Source organism: Dasypus novemcinctus, chromosome 18 (assembly GCF_030445035.2).
Source record: "Dasypus novemcinctus isolate mDasNov1 chromosome 18, mDasNov1.1.hap2, whole genome shotgun sequence".
NCBI lineage: Eukaryota > Metazoa > Chordata > Mammalia > Cingulata > Dasypodidae > Dasypus > Dasypus novemcinctus.
In genome coordinates this window covers 72791577-72808582 of record NC_080690.1, presented here as the reverse complement: position 1 = coordinate 72808582, position 17006 = coordinate 72791577, and the positions used below count along the sequence as shown (strand labels likewise).

At 57.1% G+C, this 17006-nt stretch overlaps 2 protein-coding genes across 2 annotated transcripts; both read left to right on the top strand.

Moving 5' to 3' along the window:
• The first annotated feature begins 267 nt into the window (after positions 1–267).
• On the top strand, positions 268–1236 carry CLDND2 (claudin domain containing 2). The gene is made up of 4 exons (XM_058280721.1): positions 268–473; positions 600–740; positions 843–962; positions 1123–1236. The coding sequence occupies exons 1-4, from the start codon at positions 305–307 to the stop codon at positions 1194–1196; spliced, it is 504 nt and encodes a 167-aa protein (XP_058136704.1). The 5' UTR covers positions 268–304; the 3' UTR covers positions 1197–1236.
• Positions 1237–1702: 466 nt separating this feature from the next.
• On the top strand, positions 1703–14789 carry ETFB (electron transfer flavoprotein subunit beta). The gene is made up of 6 exons (XM_004475833.5): positions 1703–1854; positions 8258–8416; positions 8522–8680; positions 10486–10548; positions 13614–13772; positions 14595–14789. Exons 1-6 carry the CDS (start codon positions 1798–1800, stop codon positions 14763–14765), a joined length of 768 nt encoding a protein of 255 aa, XP_004475890.1. The 5' UTR covers positions 1703–1797; the 3' UTR covers positions 14766–14789.
• Positions 14790–17006: the final 2217 nt, after the last annotated feature.

Genomic DNA, 17006 nt, shown 5'->3' with positions numbered 1-17006 from the left:
AGGCAGGGCCTTGTTGGGGGAGGACTCGGGGGCATGGAAGCACCTGAGGGAGGGAATTCCAGGGATTCCATGGATCCCTGGAAGAGGGAATGTTAGCGGAAAGGTGTTGGCACCCCTGGGCAGGGGTGCTGGGGGAGGAGTCTGAGGGATGGAAGGAGCTGGGGGAGGATGCTGGGGAAAAGGAGTCTCCCAGGGCGAAGGAGCTGGGATGGGGGTTTGAGGGGTCTGGGGAGGGCGGCACCTGGAGCGGTGCGAGGGGCATGGCCCCTCCTGAGCCTGCGGCCCTCGCAGCAGGCTCCCTGGCATGGGGGTGAAGCACAGCCTCCAGAGCGGGGGCACCCTGCTCAGCGTCCTGGCCAACATCCTCATGGCGCTGTCCACGGCCACCAACTACTGGAGCCGCTACCCCGAGGGCCACAGCGGCCTATGGCAGCAGTGTCACCAAGGCAACTGCTCCGTCATCCCCTGCCAGAGTGAGGCCCGCCCCCGCGCCTCCCACCGGGGGCTGGGGACACCCCCCCACACACACACACACACATGCCCACGCCTGGCTCTGGGTCCAACCCCGGCCGCGGGGCTCACGCCGCCCCTCTCCCCAGCCATGCTGGCGGTGACCGGGGCGTGCATGGTGCTGGCGACGGGCTCCGGCATCGTAGGCATGGCCATGGGGCTCAAGGTCCTGTGCCGCCGCGGCGACGCGCTGCGGGGCCAGGCGACGAGCGCCACCTTCTTCCTCAGCGGTGAGGCGGGCCCGGGGCCCGAGGGGCGGGGGCTGGGGGCTGCAGGGGCGGGGTCTGGGTGCAGGCGCACCCGGCCGCGCTCACCCGGCGGGCGGGGGCCAGGGCTGCTGCTGCTCATCGCCCTGACAGGCTACACGGTGAAAGAGGCGTGGAAGCCCGACGTCTTCTTCTCCTGGTCCTATTTTGCGGGGTGGCTGGCTTTACCTTTCTCTATTCTCGCGGGTAACCGGGATGGGGGAGGAAGCGGGGGGAGGAGACGGCCCGGACGACCCCCACCCCTCCAGCCACTTCCCGGGGATCCCCGCGGCCCGCTCCCCCCACTCCCGCAGGCCGGGCGGAGTCGGCCTGGGGGCCCCGGGACCCACCGCCCTCCTCCCGCCAGGCTTCGGCTTCCTGCTGGCGGACATGATCTTGCAGAGCGCCGACGCCATCAGCGGGTTCCCGGTGTGCCTGTGACCGCGGCCGCCAGCGGCAGAATAAAGGCACGGCTGCCAGCGCCGCGGCTCCGCGCGCCTTTCTGCGGGCGTGGGGACCGAGCCGGGAGAGGGCGGGCCCGCGGGGGCGGGGAGCGGGCCGGGCGCCTCGGGAAACCCGAGGCACGTGGGCGCACGGAATGGGCGGAGGGGACAGGGAGAAGGGCACAGCGCGCCGCGGGGGAAGTAGACTCGGGACGCGCGCGGGGACACGGTCGCGGCGGCGTGGGGAACGTGGGGGGGCCTAGGATGGCCGCGAGCCCCCACCCCGGCGCGCCCTCTCCTCGCGGCCGGGCACGACCTTTCCCAGAGTTCCCGGCCGCGCCCCACACAGAGCCCCTTTCCTCCCCCCCCCCGGGTCCCGCCTCTCACCCCGGGAGCGCGCCCCATTGGCCGCATCCGCTTATCACGCCGTCGTCCCCTCCCTCCTTCCCATTGGTCCTCTGTCGGGGCGGGAGGCGGGGCCCCGCTGCGATTGGCTGGCTGGCGGCGCGGTGCTCTGGCGCGGGGAGGGGCGGGGGAGAGGCGTCGGCACCGACAGACGTAGCGGGTGGGCTGACGCGGGCGGCGGCGGCGGCGGGAAGATGGCGGAGCTGCGCGCGCTCGTGGGTGTCAAGAGGGTCATCGACTTCGCCGTGAAGGTGACCGGGCCCCCCCCACACTTCCCTGAGCCCCGCGGCCGTGTGCTTCCGTGTCACGAGCGCGTACTGTATCGGGGGTTTCCTTGTAACCTCTGACCTCTGTCGCGTTTCCCCCCAACGTCAAAGTCGCACCTGGGGACAAAGGTGAAGGACTGTGAGGTTCGGACGTCCGATCCCTTATCATTCAGACCCCTGTCCCCCAGGTTTGCACCTACGCTGTTGAGAGCTGTGTGCAGGGCGAGTTTCTTACCTGCAGGGGGTGTCCTAGTGCTTTTTAACACACGGAGAAACTGAGGCACAGCGGCCAGGAAGGGGCAGAGCCGAGATCCCAGTCCAGTTCCGACCGGCTCCTCGCCCGGGTTCCTGGTTGGTAGACAAGCCCATCTTTAACCACTAGTCTGCAATAGTGGGAAATGCACTGTGTTGGAAATCCTATTGGAAGACCTTTTACGGCACACGGCCACAGAGCGAGTGAGGAGGCTTTAGCTGGGAGGGCAGGCGGGGCAAGAGTGTTTCCTAGAGGTGAACGTTCAAGGAAAGCACAGCCAACCTGACTGAGCTGGGGAGCCGCTGGAATTCTCCACAAAAGGGGTGGGCAGCATTGTAGCTTGTTCCCAGAGGGAAGCTGGTCTGGCGGAGGTGAATCAGACAGTCCCCCAGGCAAGTTTCTCTCAAATCGTGGCCTGAAAACCAGACTGAAGGTGATGACTGTCCATCCATCCACATCTGTCTCCCCCGTCAGACCGAGAGCCCACCTCCGCGTCCCCAGCATGGCGCCTGGCACCCGGAAAGCCTCGGCACAGATGAAACTGGGGCCGGAATGTTGACCCCGATATTGGGAGTGGGGTGGGGAGGAGGGTACAGGAGGCAGCCCCTCACCTGAAACCTGCAGTGATCACAGCGGCTCACATTTAGGGCGTCTGAACTGTGTAGCATTCTAAGTCCTTTACAGAGGTTAACCCATTCTGCCCTCTCAGTCCCCTTTGGATTTAATTAATCCTGTTGTACAGGTGAGGAAACTGAGGCTCATAGAGGTGCTGTTTACTAGCCAGCGCAACCAGCCAGTGAGGATTTAAACCCTGGCAGATCTGGCTCCAGAGCCCATTCCACTACAGCTGCTAGGACAGCAGATGACAGGGTCACATGCTCCTCCCACTTCTGGCTGCTCCCAGTATGTGGCCTTCCGGAAGTTTTTTAAGCTCTCCATGTTAGTGTACTGCTGCTGCTGTGGAGTTCTGGAGGCCAAAGTCCAAATGCAGCCTCCATGGGTGCACACTCCAAGGTGTGGGCAGGCCTGGCTCCTTCCGGAGGCTCTCAGGGAGACCCTTTTCCATCTTCAAGAGGTCACCCGTGTTCCTTGGCTCGTGGCCCCTTTCCTGCCCTTCAAAACCAGCAGTGGGGCATCTTCTGATCTTCCACTCCATCCCTCTGCTTCCCTCGTCACATCACTCTGACCCTCCTGTCTCTTATGAGGACCATGTCATTACATGGGTCCACTGCATAAGCCCAGGTAATCCCCCCATCTCAAGACCCTTAACTCCACCCCATCTGCAAAGCACCTTTTGCCATGCAAGGGAACAGATTCACGGGGTCCGGGAATTAGGGCATGGGCATCTTTTGGGGGGTGTCGTTTGGCTTCCCCCCAGGCTGAGCCTCTTTTGCCTCCTCGGTACAGAGGGGATCATGATGGTCCCCGCTTTATTGGGTCATCCCGACCATTCGCTCTGTGAATGTCTGAGAGCTGTGCCCCTCGTGAGAAGTGCTGGCCAATGCCCCTGAGGCTTCTTGGTAGGGTTATGATGGGAGTTGATTTAGGCATTGCTCAAAACAACAGATCCTCTGCTGCATGTGTGTGCACATGTGGGAGTTGCTGCATGTGTGCATGTGGGCCTGCGTGCAGGTGTGTGCAAGCACACCTGTGTGTGCATTGCATGTGTATTTGCATCAGGTTTGAGTAGACGCTGGGCAACCCAGTAATACTCATTCCTGGCCGGAGGCACGTTTCCCACAAAGCTGATGAGCTAAACCCAGTAATACTCATTCCTGGCCGGAGGCACGTTTCCCACAAAGCTGATGAGCTAAACCTCAGGGCCTCTTGCAGGCTGGGGGAGGGCCGTGGTAATTCTGAATTCACACATTCAGTAGGACCCCAGAGTCTTTCAGCTTCAGGCCCCAGGAAACCTGTTTCCGCCTCTGGGCCAGTCCCAGACCAGGCAAGTCTTTTCTCGGTCTTGGTGACACCTTTTCCCCTTGGACGTGGGGGAAAGCTTGGCCCCGCCTCGGCCTTTGGGGTGCACGTCGCTGCCCATGGAGGTGTCTCTGCCTGCCCCAGAAGAGGCCCCTGCTGAGGGGTCTGGGAGCACTGACCACAGGGTTCAGGGCCTGTGGCGAGGTTAGGGGTGCGTTTGTGGATGGGCTTGCTTGCCAGCCACTGTCTCCCCATTGCCCCCAGTCCAGGCCCAGTGTCTCGCAGGGGAGAAACTAGAGCACAGCTTGCAACACGAGCCTGGAGCTACGTCCAGGGTGCAGGGAGAGTGTCAAATCACTTTATAAAAACCTGCTCACTTTATAAAAACTTGGGTAGCGAATCACAGAACTGTCCCCAGTAGCTCTGGTTTTATGGAGCCCCGTGCTTCCCAAAATGGGACTTCAGCTATACATCCTGGCATTAGGCTCCTGGCCCTGCGACTTCCATGCTGTGTGACCTTGGGTCAGGTACTTGGGCTCTCTGCCTCAGTGGCCCCATCTGTGTGACAGGGTGAAAATGTCCGTAGGGTGTCTTGAGTTAATTGAGTTCATGCAGGTAAAGCCCTTGTATGATTGCCTTGCCTGGTCGTAGCAGTTTTTGTTGAGTGTTCACACGTCGCATCTTTAAGGGAAAGCTGGAAAGCTTAATTCTGAATGATCTACGTCAGTTTATAAGACATCAGCCTATGAAAAGGAAAACAGCCTGCTGCCGATTTCATGCCAACCATTGTTTCTGACTTAACGTAATTTAACTAAAAAGTGTTTCAAGCTTGAAACTGACTCAAGTTTCAAAGGTCTGGCACTGAAAGGCGAGCTGGCACGTTTCCTCGGAGCACGAGTCTGAGGACCTGGGGACAGAATTCCAGTCAAAGCCAGAGCCTCCCGGGTCGACCGGCTTGGGTGTTTTTAAGGGGTTGTTTTCCTGTCTCAAAGGAGAAACTCGTATCTCAAATGCTGCCCCCTTTTTTAGAAAAGTGAGGGCTTCTGTGTTTTGTTTCCATCACTGCTTAATAAGCATTTGCTGAATGCTTATTAATGTTCTAAGGCATATAACACATGTAAGTGAGTTCCCATCTATTTTTTGGCAAGTATTTATTATGTGCCTACGGTGTGCCAGGCACCGTTCTGGATCCCAAGGGTTCGGGAATGAACAAAACAGACCGAAAAATCCCTGTCCTCGTGGAGTTGACATTCTGATGTGGAGAAAGATAAGTAGAAATTATATTAATATAACATATATAGTGTAATATCCTATCAACATGAGAGTAGAACAGGAGAGAAGAGAAACCACATCCCGTCATGGCACTGTCACATGGCAGCATGACATGATATAGTATACTGTATCTCTTCTAGCACTGTGGCAACACAAGACGTCAAATATACGATGTGCTTCGCAAAGTCCTTGGTGAAAAAACGTGGATTCAGTACATGGTGGTTGTTCTGTGTCCTTAAATGAAAACTATTCAAGTCTGCAATTTCAGCCTTCTTTTTGGTATTAAAATGACTTTAAAGTAAAATACCAATGAGAGGAAGTGATCCCTTTTCTTTTCTCCTTCTCCTTTTACTTCTCGACTTTTCCCGCTCCTCTCCCTTCTCCCTTCTTCATGCTACTGGTCCATGAGGCATGGCCAGGCTGGGAAGCCAGTTACCTCATCCCAAATCCCAGATTTCCATCTCTGAGGCCATCCTGCCACAGGGAGAAAGGGCGTGGAAGTAGCAGGAGGGCTGTCCCTGTCCCCCAGCTCCCCCAGGCTCCCCCGTGACACTGCTCTGCCCAAATCCTTGGTGGTGGCTGCAGGGGGTAAGAGCAGGAGGGTGGGTTGCAGGCCAGGCCACACAGACCCCTGGCGAAGGGAGCGCCACACAGCTGTCACCCCTAGGCTGGGGTTCTTAGCCTCTTTTGCTCACGCACCCCTTACTAAGTCCACGCTATACTGGGTGTTATTGAATAAATATAGCACAGCTGCACCAGCACATCCCCACAAGAAGAATGTGGTTTTTTAAATAATTTTCAGCTCACGCTCACGGAGCCCCTGAAATCCCAGTTAGGAGCCCCTGCCCTAGGCCGACCTCACGGGCACCTCACACCCGGTCGGCCTGACACCGAGCTCGGTGTCCCTGCTTGCAGCTGTGTGCGGCAGAAGCCCCGCGGCCCATCCCCATCGCCCCAGCCCCGCTGGGGCCCTGAGCCACCATCTCCACCTCTCAACACCTGGGTTCACCCACGTCTCCTCTGCCACCTTCGACTCTTATTTTAGTCACTCGCAGTCCGCCTGCCTCCGCTCTTGCGTTTCCACTTTTCTCCACTGAGAATCCAGAACGACCTTGTGAGCACTTCACTGGGGTCCTGTTACCTCTTTCCCCTTCCCATTGACCACAGGATCAAGACCCAGCTCCTGCCCGCGGCCTCTGGGTCGCCCACGGCCGTGCCAGCCTCCTGTGGCTGCTGAAACAAATCACCTCCCACTCGGGGGCCTCGAGCACCACACTGAGCTCTCGCTCAGTCCTGGAGGTCAGAAGTACAGGACCGAGCTCCCTGGGCCGACATCAAAGTGTGGGCAGGGCCGCTCCCCCTGGTGGCTCCGGGGGAAGCCGTGCCCTGCCACCTCCAGTTTCCGGAGGCTGCCTGCGTGCCGTGGCACGTGGCCCCGTCCTCCATCTTCAAGGCCAAGTGTGACATCGTCACACATCCTTCTCTGACTCTGACCCTCCCATCTCCCTCTTGTGACCCTGTTGATGACCTCGTTCCACCCAGGTGGCCCAGGGTCGCCTCCCATCTCAAGGTCCTTCATTTAATCACATCTGCAAAGTCCCTTTTGCCATAGAAGGGGATGTGTTCCCAGGTCCCAGATGAGGATGTGACATCTTGGGGGGCCCTAATTCTGGCGCCTTCAGCGGCCCAGCCCTTCTGGCCTCTTCGTCCTGCCGCACACCACTCTCCCCTGGACACAAACCTTCCCTGCCTCTTCCCTCCTCAGGGCCTTCACATCCCAGGCCCTCTGGCGGGCCATGTGGCCTCAGCCGGGTCCTCCAGCGCCGAGCCTCAGGTTCCTCTTCTGCACCCCGGGGTGGCGACAGCCCCTCCCTCCTCAGGGGTCGCCAAGATGAACGAGTTAGGCTCCGTGGAGGTGCGTAGGATGGGCTCTTCTGTGGTGCTCCCGGAGCACCTGGTGGCCACGTGAGGATTGGCGCAGGCCAGAGCGGCCCCCAAAGAGGTCAGCTCCCCATGCCTGGACCCCGGAACATGATTGACTTGGGAAAAGGGTCTTAGCAGGCATTAAATGACAGATGTGGAGATCGGGAGATTCTCCTGGATTATTCAGGTGGGCCTGATGCCATCGCTAGAGTCCCTGAAAGAGCGAAGCAGAGGGAGATGACACACGCGTGTGTGCACACGGAGGCCCTATGAAAATGGACCAGAGGCTGGAGGAGGCAGGGAACGGCTTCTCCAGACCCCCGGAGGGAGCGGGGCAGCCACCACCCAGCTGTCAACCCAGTGGTTCCAGTTTCAGGCTTTGGGAGAAAATAATGACACCAGGTTTGCAGACATTTGTTCCAGCAGCCCCCGGAGACCCACACGACGGTGGGTCTGTTGCTTCTGCGCCTCCTGAGGCAGACCTGGCATGCTCGGGGCTGTGGCCCTCTCACCCCTGCACTCAGCTGCACCCCCAGAGCCCCCTCAGGCCCAGGCACGTGGTGGGTGCTCACAAAGACCTGCCGGCAAGGGAGGAGGGTGCGGGGCTGGTCTGCCTCCCTGCTTGCCTGCTGGGCAGAGAGAGAGGCTTCTAGTGTTTTCCAACCCATTCTTGGGTCATGGATTCAGCTAAAAGGCTGGCATTTTTAGAAAAAGAAAGATACCAAATGTCAGGTCGAGCGTATAGAGCAAGGGTAACTGCTTTCCACTGAGCCAGATATGCAGTGGTGTATTTGTATGTCTATAACGCACTTGGGGGCATCAGGAAATGCATTTCTCACTGTGTGGTATGAAGAACAAAAGTTCTAAAGCTCAGCGCCATTCAGGCCCCAGGAGCGGCCCCGGAGCAGGTACGCAGGGGAAGACGTCGCTGTGCCCCGGGAATGCCTGCCGCCCCCGGGGCTGGGGCAGGCCGGGTGGACGGCGCCTCTCCCCCTGAGTGCCCCTCTCCTGGCCGGGCAGATCCGAGTGAAGCCAGACAAGACCGGGGTGGTCACGGACGGCGTGAAGCACGCCATGAACCCCTTCTGCGAGATCGCCGTGGAGGAGGCCGTGCGGCTCAAGGAGAAGAAGCTGGTGAAGGAGGTCATCGCTGTCAGCTGTGGCCCTGCGCAATGCCAGGTGCGCGGGCCCGGGAGGGGCTGGGGGCATGGACGCCCGGGCCTCAGGGAGGACGGCCGGGGCCCCAGGGGTGGAAGCTGAGGCCTGCCCCTCCGCTCCTGGCAGGAGACCATCCGCACCGCCCTGGCCATGGGCGCAGATCGAGGCATCCACGTGGAGGTCCCAGCTGCGGAGGCGGATCGCCTGGGTCCCCTGCAGGTGGCCCGGGTCCTGGCCAAGCTGGCAGAGAAGGAGAAGGTGGACCTGGTGCTGCTGGGCAAGCAGGTGGGTGTGCCCCGCGCCCGCCCCGCCTGCATCTCAGTTGGGAGGGTGGGAGGTAAACCTGAGGATCCCGGGCCAAGGGCGCCAGGGGTTCCCACCACCCCTGATACAGATTTGCACAGGAAGGACAGGGAGGTCAGGCCCCTTGAGGTCCTACTGGGGGAGTCTGGAGGCCAAGGAGGAGGCTGGGGTGGTGGCCCACGTGGGAGGGGACAGAGGAGAGGACATTAGAGGCAGCTGCCGCCGGGACAGGGCTTGAGCTTTGCAGGCTCAGGGCCCTGAAGGTGCTGTGGGGAGGGAGGTAAGGACGGTGCTGGGACTTGGCTTGGTAACTCTGAGGTGGGAACCCGGGAAGGAGAGGTGGGTTCATAGGCCAGTGAGAGGTGCCCAGGGGGCGTTTGGGGCCCCTGGGGAGCCCCAGTGTGGGCAGGGGAGGGCAGGGTCAGCTCTGGGTACAGAAGGACCCCTCTGGGGCTAGGGAGGGTGGGGCTGGAGGCCAGGGAAGGAGGACCCATCTAGAAGCTCCCTGCCGCCCTGGCCCTCCCAGCTGAAGCGGGCCTGCGGTCAGCCCTGCGGACACTCGTCCTCGGAAACCCTCTACTTCCCTTTTCCATTTGAGGACGCTCGGGGAGTGGTGGGCAGAAGAGGGACATCAGAAGAGCCACAGGCAGGGAATTAGGGACAGGCTGTGAAAGAAGGTCACAGATGGACAAGTAAAACCAGCTGCAGAGACAGAGCAGGACACAGGCGGCTCAGAGAAAAAGCTGGGGCCCCTGCGGGGAGAAATGGGGGTGCAGGGGGCACAGCCAGCCTGTGGGTGGAAGGAGGTCGTTGGATAGCCTGCCCTGTAGTTTGGGGACACACCGGACAAGAGAGAACAAACAGCAGCAGTGCAAATTGGTAAACTGAGGAAGGAGGTTTAATTAGAGAATGGGCCGAAAAGGCAGGACCTGGGTGGAGCTGTGGGGACCAGGGCGCGGGTGCTGGCAGCATGACCTATTGGTGCCCTCTGCACTTGCTGATAGGTCTCGGGCACAGGTGTCCCACCTGTCCTGGTTGTTAGGGACAGTTCTTGGAGCCAGGGCTTCCTGTCGGGGGAGATGCCAAACCAGTCAGGAAACTCTTTGTCGTAGGTGGCAGAATCATAGCTCTAACTAGCTTAGGCCCCACAGCTCCAGGCATAGTTTGATCCCAGGTCACACGTGAGCTCTAGGTTCTGCTCCTCTGTGTTGGCTTCACTCTACTGCATCTCCCTGGCTTCTTTTTTCCCAAAAGCTCCAGCAAAGCTCCCAGGGCTGACTTCACTGGCCAAGTTTGAGTCGCGGGCCCATCCCAAACCAGTCACTGTGGCCGGGAGAGAGAATGTTCTCCCTGACGCTGCTCATCCAGCTCCCCAGTGTGGCCCGCAAGGGCCCAGCTCCCTAAAGGTGTCCATGAATATTTATACAGCACGCACAAACTCAAATCGGGGTGCCACACGCCCCCACGTGCTCCTTTACAAATGGTCTCCCATCATCAGTCCTGAGCAATTCGGTTATTCTAGAGCAGGAGTCAAAGAACTCTGGTCCCTGTGCCAAGGCCTGTTTTTGTAAGTGAAGTTTCATTGGCACATCACCACCCATTCGTTACCTCTGGCTGTTTGTGCTCAGAGGCAAGTAGTTGTGACAGAGGCTGTAGGACCCACACAGCCTAAAATAGTTACTGCCTGGCGCGTTCTAGAAAAGGCTTGCCCTCCCTATTCTAGCGGACATCCGAATGGTGTGCAAGAAGCCCCGTCGTCACTCAGCCTTCTCTCCCTCCACACCCAGGCCATCGATGACGACTGTAACCAGACGGGGCAGATGACAGCTGGATTTCTGGACTGGCCACAGGTAAGGCTGGAGTGGGGGGCCCCTGCCAAGGGCCAGGCTTGGGGATCTGCAGATGGGGAGAACCAGGCAACCCTGTCCATGTCCCCTGGAGGAGACAAGCAGTAGAGCGGGACAGCAGCTCCGGCTGGGTGGGCTCACCCAGGGCACCCGGCTGCCTCTGGGGGCTTCACGTGCTCTCCCCGCCGGCCTGGCTGCTCCTCGGCCGTGTGCTCCCTTTGCACCTGCTGCTCGCTCAGCCTTGGGCTGCCTCGTGGCTTTCTCACTCCTCTCCTTCACTCCTCTGCTCAGACATCGCCTCTTCAGAGAGGGCTTCCTTGCCTACCCCGTTTGAAATACTCACGCCTCTCCCTTGACCCCAATTCCCCATTCCCTGTCCCTACCAGTGCTGTGCAGCAGAAATGTGATGGAGGCACAGGGGTCATTTAACAATTTTCAACAGCCATGTTAAAAAAAACTAAAAGGAACAGGTGAAATTAATGCTAATAATATATATTTTAACCCAACATAAAAATATTCTCATTTCAATGTGTAATCAGCATAAAAAATTGAGATAGCTTACATCTTTTTTTTTTTTTTGGCGCTAAGTCTTCAAAATCCAGTATGTATTTTATATTTTGACATAAAATTTGGATGCTAAATTTTCATCAGAAATCCTTGATCAGTTGATTGATTTTTAGGAGGTATTGGGGATCAAACCCCTGACCTCCTATGTGGGAAGCAGGTGCTCAACCACTGAGCTACATCTGCTTCCCAGAAATCCTTGATTTAGAACCTGTAAAAGTCACAGTTGAAAAAGTAGATTAACATGCCCAAGTTGTTCAATCAAACTTAAAATTTTCCCAATAACTGAACAGAGACCCACAGGTTCTATGGTCATGGCAGATGACTCAAGTTCAGGGCCATGTCAGTTGGCCCTACTTTGGAGTTCGTGTTCCTGAGTGTGATGGAGTTGGATTCAGATATGACCTTTCTACACATGCCTCTTCTGTCACTTTTACCAGACCTGTGGTTGGCACTGGGGTTGATGTATACTCAAGAGACCTGAATCTTTGGACTGTCCATGTGATAGCCAGGCCCTGAGCCTCAGCAGACTTGCAACTCCTACCCTCTGGATTATTGGACTTACCCTGGCCAGCTAACAGGGGGGTGAAGAAGATCAACCACCACACCAGGGAGCCAAGAGTGCCTGCAACTGCAAGCAGGAGAATTGCATCCATCATCCATGTGGAATCTAAGCCCCCTGTTGATGTAGAAGGGGGACTAGACATACCATCCCAGGGTCCACAGGCTGGAGGAATAGAGTATGGATTAGAGTGGACTTACTGGTGTTCTTTTGTGGAACTATTGTGATTAGTAATGGAAGAAATTGTAGCACTGATGTGGAGAAAGTGGCCATGGTAGCTGCTGATGGTAGGGAGAAGGAAGAAGAGATGTCATGTGGGGGCATTTTCAGGATTTGGAGTTGTCCTGGGTGGTGCTGCAGGGACAGATGCTGGACATTGGTGTCCTGCCATGGCCCACTGGGTGGGCTGGGGGAAAGTGTAGGCTACAATGTAGACCACTGTCCATGTGGTGGAGCAGTGCTCCAAAAAGTACTTGTACTTTTAAAAAATTTATTTTTTTTCCCTTTTTTAGTATTTTTTCCTTTCTTTATGCTTTATTTTTTGTCCTTTTTTCCGTTTTCTTTTTTTGTCTTTTAGTTTTTGTATTTTTTTTTATCCCGCCCCCCACTCCCTTTGCGGCTTTTTGCGTACCCTCTGCTCTATGTCCATTCACTGATTCACTGTGCATTCTTCTGTATATTTATTTTTATTTATCTGCCCACCCCACCCCACGGCTTGCTTGCTGTCTGCTCTCTGTGTCTGTTTGCTGCGTGCTCTTCTGCATTTTTGTTTGTCTCCCTTTTTGTTGCGTCACTTGCTGAGTCGGCACTCCATGGTGCTTGCGGGCAAGCCTGCCTGCACAAGGAGGCCCTGGGACACAAACCCAGGGCCTCCCCTATGGTAAACGGGAGCCCAGCTGATTGAGCCACAGCCATTTCCCTGTATGTTTCTTTTAATTTATTCTACCAGTGCTTTTTTAAAAACAGCTTTATTTATGGTGTGGTTGACATACAACAAACTGCAAACTGCGTGCATTTAAAGTGCACAATTTGATAATTTTGATCCATGAAACCAATACCACAATCATGATAACTTAGCTCATGTATCAGTTTTTAAATTTAAATAATTAAACTAAATTAAAAATTCAGTTCTCGGTTGCAGTGGCCGTATTTCAAGTGCTCAGTAGCCACAAGGGCTGCAGCTCCTGGTTGAGACAGTGCAGTGCTAGACCCTCCTCTTGTTTTATTTTCTCTGAAGTGTTGGCACTTGACCAGCCTCTCTAAAGTTCTCCCATCTCAGCCTGCCGGGGCTGCTGTGACAAACAGCCTGGTTGGCTGAAACCACAGGACTTTATTGGCTCACAGGTTTGGAGGCTGGTATCCCAATGTCAGGGCCCCCGGGGCGTCTGGGGGATGAAGGTGAGCACAAGGCGAGGCTCAGCTGTCGGCCCATGGAGGGGCCTCCCAAGGCACTGTGGCGGGTTGGGGAGCGTGTGACTCCCTGGGCCCACACCCAGCTTTCAGATTTGACAGAGGCAGGTGGCAGTGGGCATGTTATTCAGCCCCTCTGCCTCAGTTTTCCTCTTCTGTAAAATGGGGACTGCAGCACTTACCTCAGAGTTGCCGTGTTGATGTGATGATTTAATATGTGTGAGTTGCTTAGAAGAGGGCCCAGTGCATAGTACATGTTCACTGTGACTCAAGTAGGGGGCCTGCCTGCAAGGTTGGGGAAGTCGTAATTTGTGCCTTGGCTCCCACGGAAAATAAAAGCACCCTCCCCCAGGGTTTTGAGACTCCCTTCTGTGGCCTCCTCCCTGTTCTGAACTCAAGGTCTGCAGGCCACCTCGTGGGCCTCTCCCTCTTACTCTCTCACTCATTCGTGCACCTGTACTTCCTCTCAGGGACCACTCTGCCTGGCTGAGATTACTCTCACCCACTCTCCTCACATGTTGTCCCTCCTCAGGGCACGTTCGCCTCGCAGGTGACGCTGGAAGGGGACAAGGTGAAAGTGGAGCGGGAGATTGACGGGGGCTTGGACACCCTGCTCTTGAAGCTGCCGGCCGTGGTGACCGCCGACCTGCGGCTCAACGAGCCCCGCTACGCCACGTTGCCCAACATCATGGTGAGCTTGGCGGGCAGGGCCTGAGGATGCGGCGGCACTGCGGGCCTGCGCCTCTCTGGTGGTCAGAGGGGAGGAGAGATGGGTCCAAGGAGCATCCCAGCCCAGCGGGATGAGGAAGGGTCACCAGGTCATTGTGGCTGAGGAGGAGGGCGCATTGGTCAGCTCTGCCATAGGGAGAGTTCACAGGGGGTTGTGTTGGCTAACAAAGCACTGGCGGGTATCTTAGCCAATAGGAAGGGTCCCCAACTGTCATTGCAGCCAACAGGGAAAATTCACTGGGTAAGCCTGGCCATTTGAGGCTTATCCATTGTTACCTTAGACCATGTTGGCCAGCAGGAAGAGCTCACTGCTCAGCATGGCCACTGGGATGGGTTTATTAGGTCATCCCAGCCAACAGGGAGAGGTCAGTGGGTCACCTCAGCCACCAGGTAGAGCTCACTGATCATCTCAACCAACAGGGCAGCTTCAGGGGGTCATCTCAGCCAACAAGACGGGTTCAAGAGGTCACCTCAGCCAGAAGTCGTTGAGTCATTAGTGCCAAAAGGATGGGTTTACCAGGCCATTCCAGCCAGTCAAGGGCTTATCAGGGTGGTTGACTACAGGAGGGCAATGGCAATAGGAGAGTTTCCCAAGACATCCCAGCAGAGAGGGATTGTCCACCCCAGGCACGGCCCTTGTAAGAGGCCGCATGTGCCCTGGACAGCGAGTGGGTCCAGACAGGTTCCAACCAATGGGTCCCGCAAACATGGCCTCCAGGAGTGCTGGCAGGCGGGTGGGGCGGGGGCTCCGGCAGCCCCGAGCGCTGTGGCTTCCCATGTGCAGAAAGCCAAGAAGAAGAAGATCGAGGTGATGAAGGCCAGCGACCTGGGCGTGGACCTGACCTCCAAGCTCTCGGTGGTCAGCGTGGAGGACCCGCCCCAGCGCACGGCTGGCCTCAAGGTGGAGACCACCGAGGACCTGGTGGCCAAGCTGCGGGAGATCGGGCGGATCTGAGCAATAAAGCCTTGACTCTCCTGGCGTCTGTCTCTGTTAACTCGTGCCACGGAGACCTGCTCTTTGATTCCTTAATCTCCTGCGTGCCAGGCCCTGTGCTGTGTGAGGTTGAGGACCCCGGTGAGGCACATCCAGCCCTTGCCCTTGAGGAGCTCCCATAGTGAAGAGGGACACAGACATGGGCAAAGAGAGGTGTCATGCCGGGTACAGGTACTGTCCTGGGCCAGCACTGTGGCTCCTGACCTGGCCTCTGGGGTCTCAGGACTTCCTGGGGCAGGACAGTGAAGCTGGGTATCAAAGGACAAGTAGGGTAAGTAGGTGAGAAGAAGGGCTCTGCCCCACAGAGTGCCGGGGCCTCCAGCGAGCCAGCTGGCCTCTACTGAGACTTGGGACACGGGGGATGAGGCCCGGAGCTCTGGTTCTGTTCAGGGAGACAGACAGACATCAGACAGTCAAAGGCTGGTGCAGGAACGAAGTCTGGAACCGGGGGTCAGATCGACTGGTTTCCGCCTCAGCTGTCAGGTGACTCTTCCTGTGCCAGTGACTCTCCTGTGGTCTGGGAGGCAGAGGGGCGGTAACAGCATGGTGGAGGGCTAGAGGGCAGGGATTCCGTGGCTTGGGGTTCAAGCCCCAGCTTTGCCCCCTCCTGGCTTGTGAGGCCCTTGGGCAAGTTGCTACTCTGACCCAAGGCTTCCTCCTCCGTCAGATGGAGTCAGTAATAGCTGTGGTCTGGTTAGCTATTGTGGCAAAACAGACCCCTCCGACACTTGCAACTGTGATGGCTTGAAGCTGTATATGCCCCAGAAAAGTCTGTTCTTAAAGTTAATCCGTTCCTGTGCATGCGACCCCATAAGGAGGGTCTTTGGATGAGGCTATGTCTGTTAAGGTGTGACCCACCCAGTCAGGATGGGTCTTAGTCCTATTACTGAGTCCTTTATAAATGGGATGAATACAGAAAGTGAGCAAGGGAGAAAGCACAGGAGCAAGAAGCTGAGATCACTGAAACCCAGAAGAGAAGGGAGAAAGCAGCAGATGCCGCCTGGTGCCTTGCCATGTCACAGAGAAGCAGGGATCACTGGCGGCTGGTCTTCAGGAAGACGGCATCACTGACGGAGCCCTGATTTGGACATTCTCTCAGCCTCAACACTGTAAGCCTGTAAAGCTAATAAAGTCCCACTGTTAAAAGCCAACCCATCTCACGGTATCTGCTTTCGGCAGCCTAGCAACCTAAAAGAGTGGCTTAAGACAGCAATCTTGTTTTGCTTCTAAGTCTGAAACTTGGGCAGAGTCACCAAGCGAAGCCTGTCTTTCTCCCACATAGTCTCACCTGGGCGGCTCAGTGGGACCAGAGGGTCTATTTCCAAGAGGCTCCCTTATATACGGCTGGCCAGCTGGGGCTGCCAAGAGCTGGTGGCTGGTCATGGCCTTTGACCAGGGACTGCTTGAGCTTCCTCCCAGCGTAGCAGCTGCTTCCAAGAGGGAGTGTTCTATGAAACAGGAGGTGGAACATAACCAGTCACATAGGGCCACTTCCACTGGGCTGTTTTGGTCAATCACAGAGCCTACCCAGATTCAAGGGGACAGAGACCTCTCTTAAGGGGAGGAGGGTCAAAGAATCTGCAGCCACCTTTTAAGCTACCACATCCTCATGGCATTTCAAGGGGTTCATTCAGCTCCCCAGATCCACACCTGACATACAGAAAATGCTCTATATTTATTTCTTACCATCATGACCAGCGTGGGGTAGTAAGAGAAGCTCACCGAAGGGATGCACAGTCTGGCCCCCCTGGCTCAAAGTCCAGCCTCCCCCCTCCCTGGCTGTGCAACCTCCGGCAGGTCTTTTGAGCTCTCTGAACCAGAGTCCTCTGGTCTGTAAAAGGAAAGTAACACCCAGCCCCAGGGAGTTGAGGTTTCGGCCAGATCACGCAAAGGAAGCATCTAGCGTGGTTCCTGGTGCATGATAACTGGTAATTTTTATTATTGTTCTTCCAAGGGTGAGACCTGAAGGACAGGTTGTGGGTAGCCAGGTTGGAGGGGGCGGGCAGTGAGGGAGCGCCTTCCAGGCCAAGGAAACAGCATGTGCCAAGGCTGGGAGGTGAGGTGGGGCCTGAGGTGGTTTAAAAGAGTAAGAACCGGGGAGGTTGGGGGGGCACAGCGGTCAGTCTAGGCTGGGACTCTGGAGACCAGGGAGGGCCATGAGTGGTGGAGAGGCGGGTCAGCTGGTAAACCTCCAGGGGCCAC

Coding starts and splice junctions, on each gene's coding strand:
- CLDND2 (XM_058280721.1), top strand. CDS start 305: ATGGGGGTGAAGCACAGCCTCCAGAGCGGGGGCACCCTGCTCAGCGTC. Junction 474..599: donor CTCCGTCATCCCCTGCCAGA/GTGAGGCCCGCC, acceptor CCCTCTCCCCAG/CCATGCTGGCGGTGACCGGG. Junction 741..842: donor CGCCACCTTCTTCCTCAGCG/GTGAGGCGGGCC, acceptor GGCGGGGGCCAG/GGCTGCTGCTGCTCATCGCC.
- ETFB (XM_004475833.5), top strand. CDS start 1,798: ATGGCGGAGCTGCGCGCGCTCGTGGGTGTCAAGAGGGTCATCGACTTC. Junction 1,855..8,257: donor TCATCGACTTCGCCGTGAAG/GTGACCGGGCCC, acceptor CTGGCCGGGCAG/ATCCGAGTGAAGCCAGACAA. Junction 10,549..13,613: donor GATTTCTGGACTGGCCACAG/GTAAGGCTGGAG, acceptor GTCCCTCCTCAG/GGCACGTTCGCCTCGCAGGT.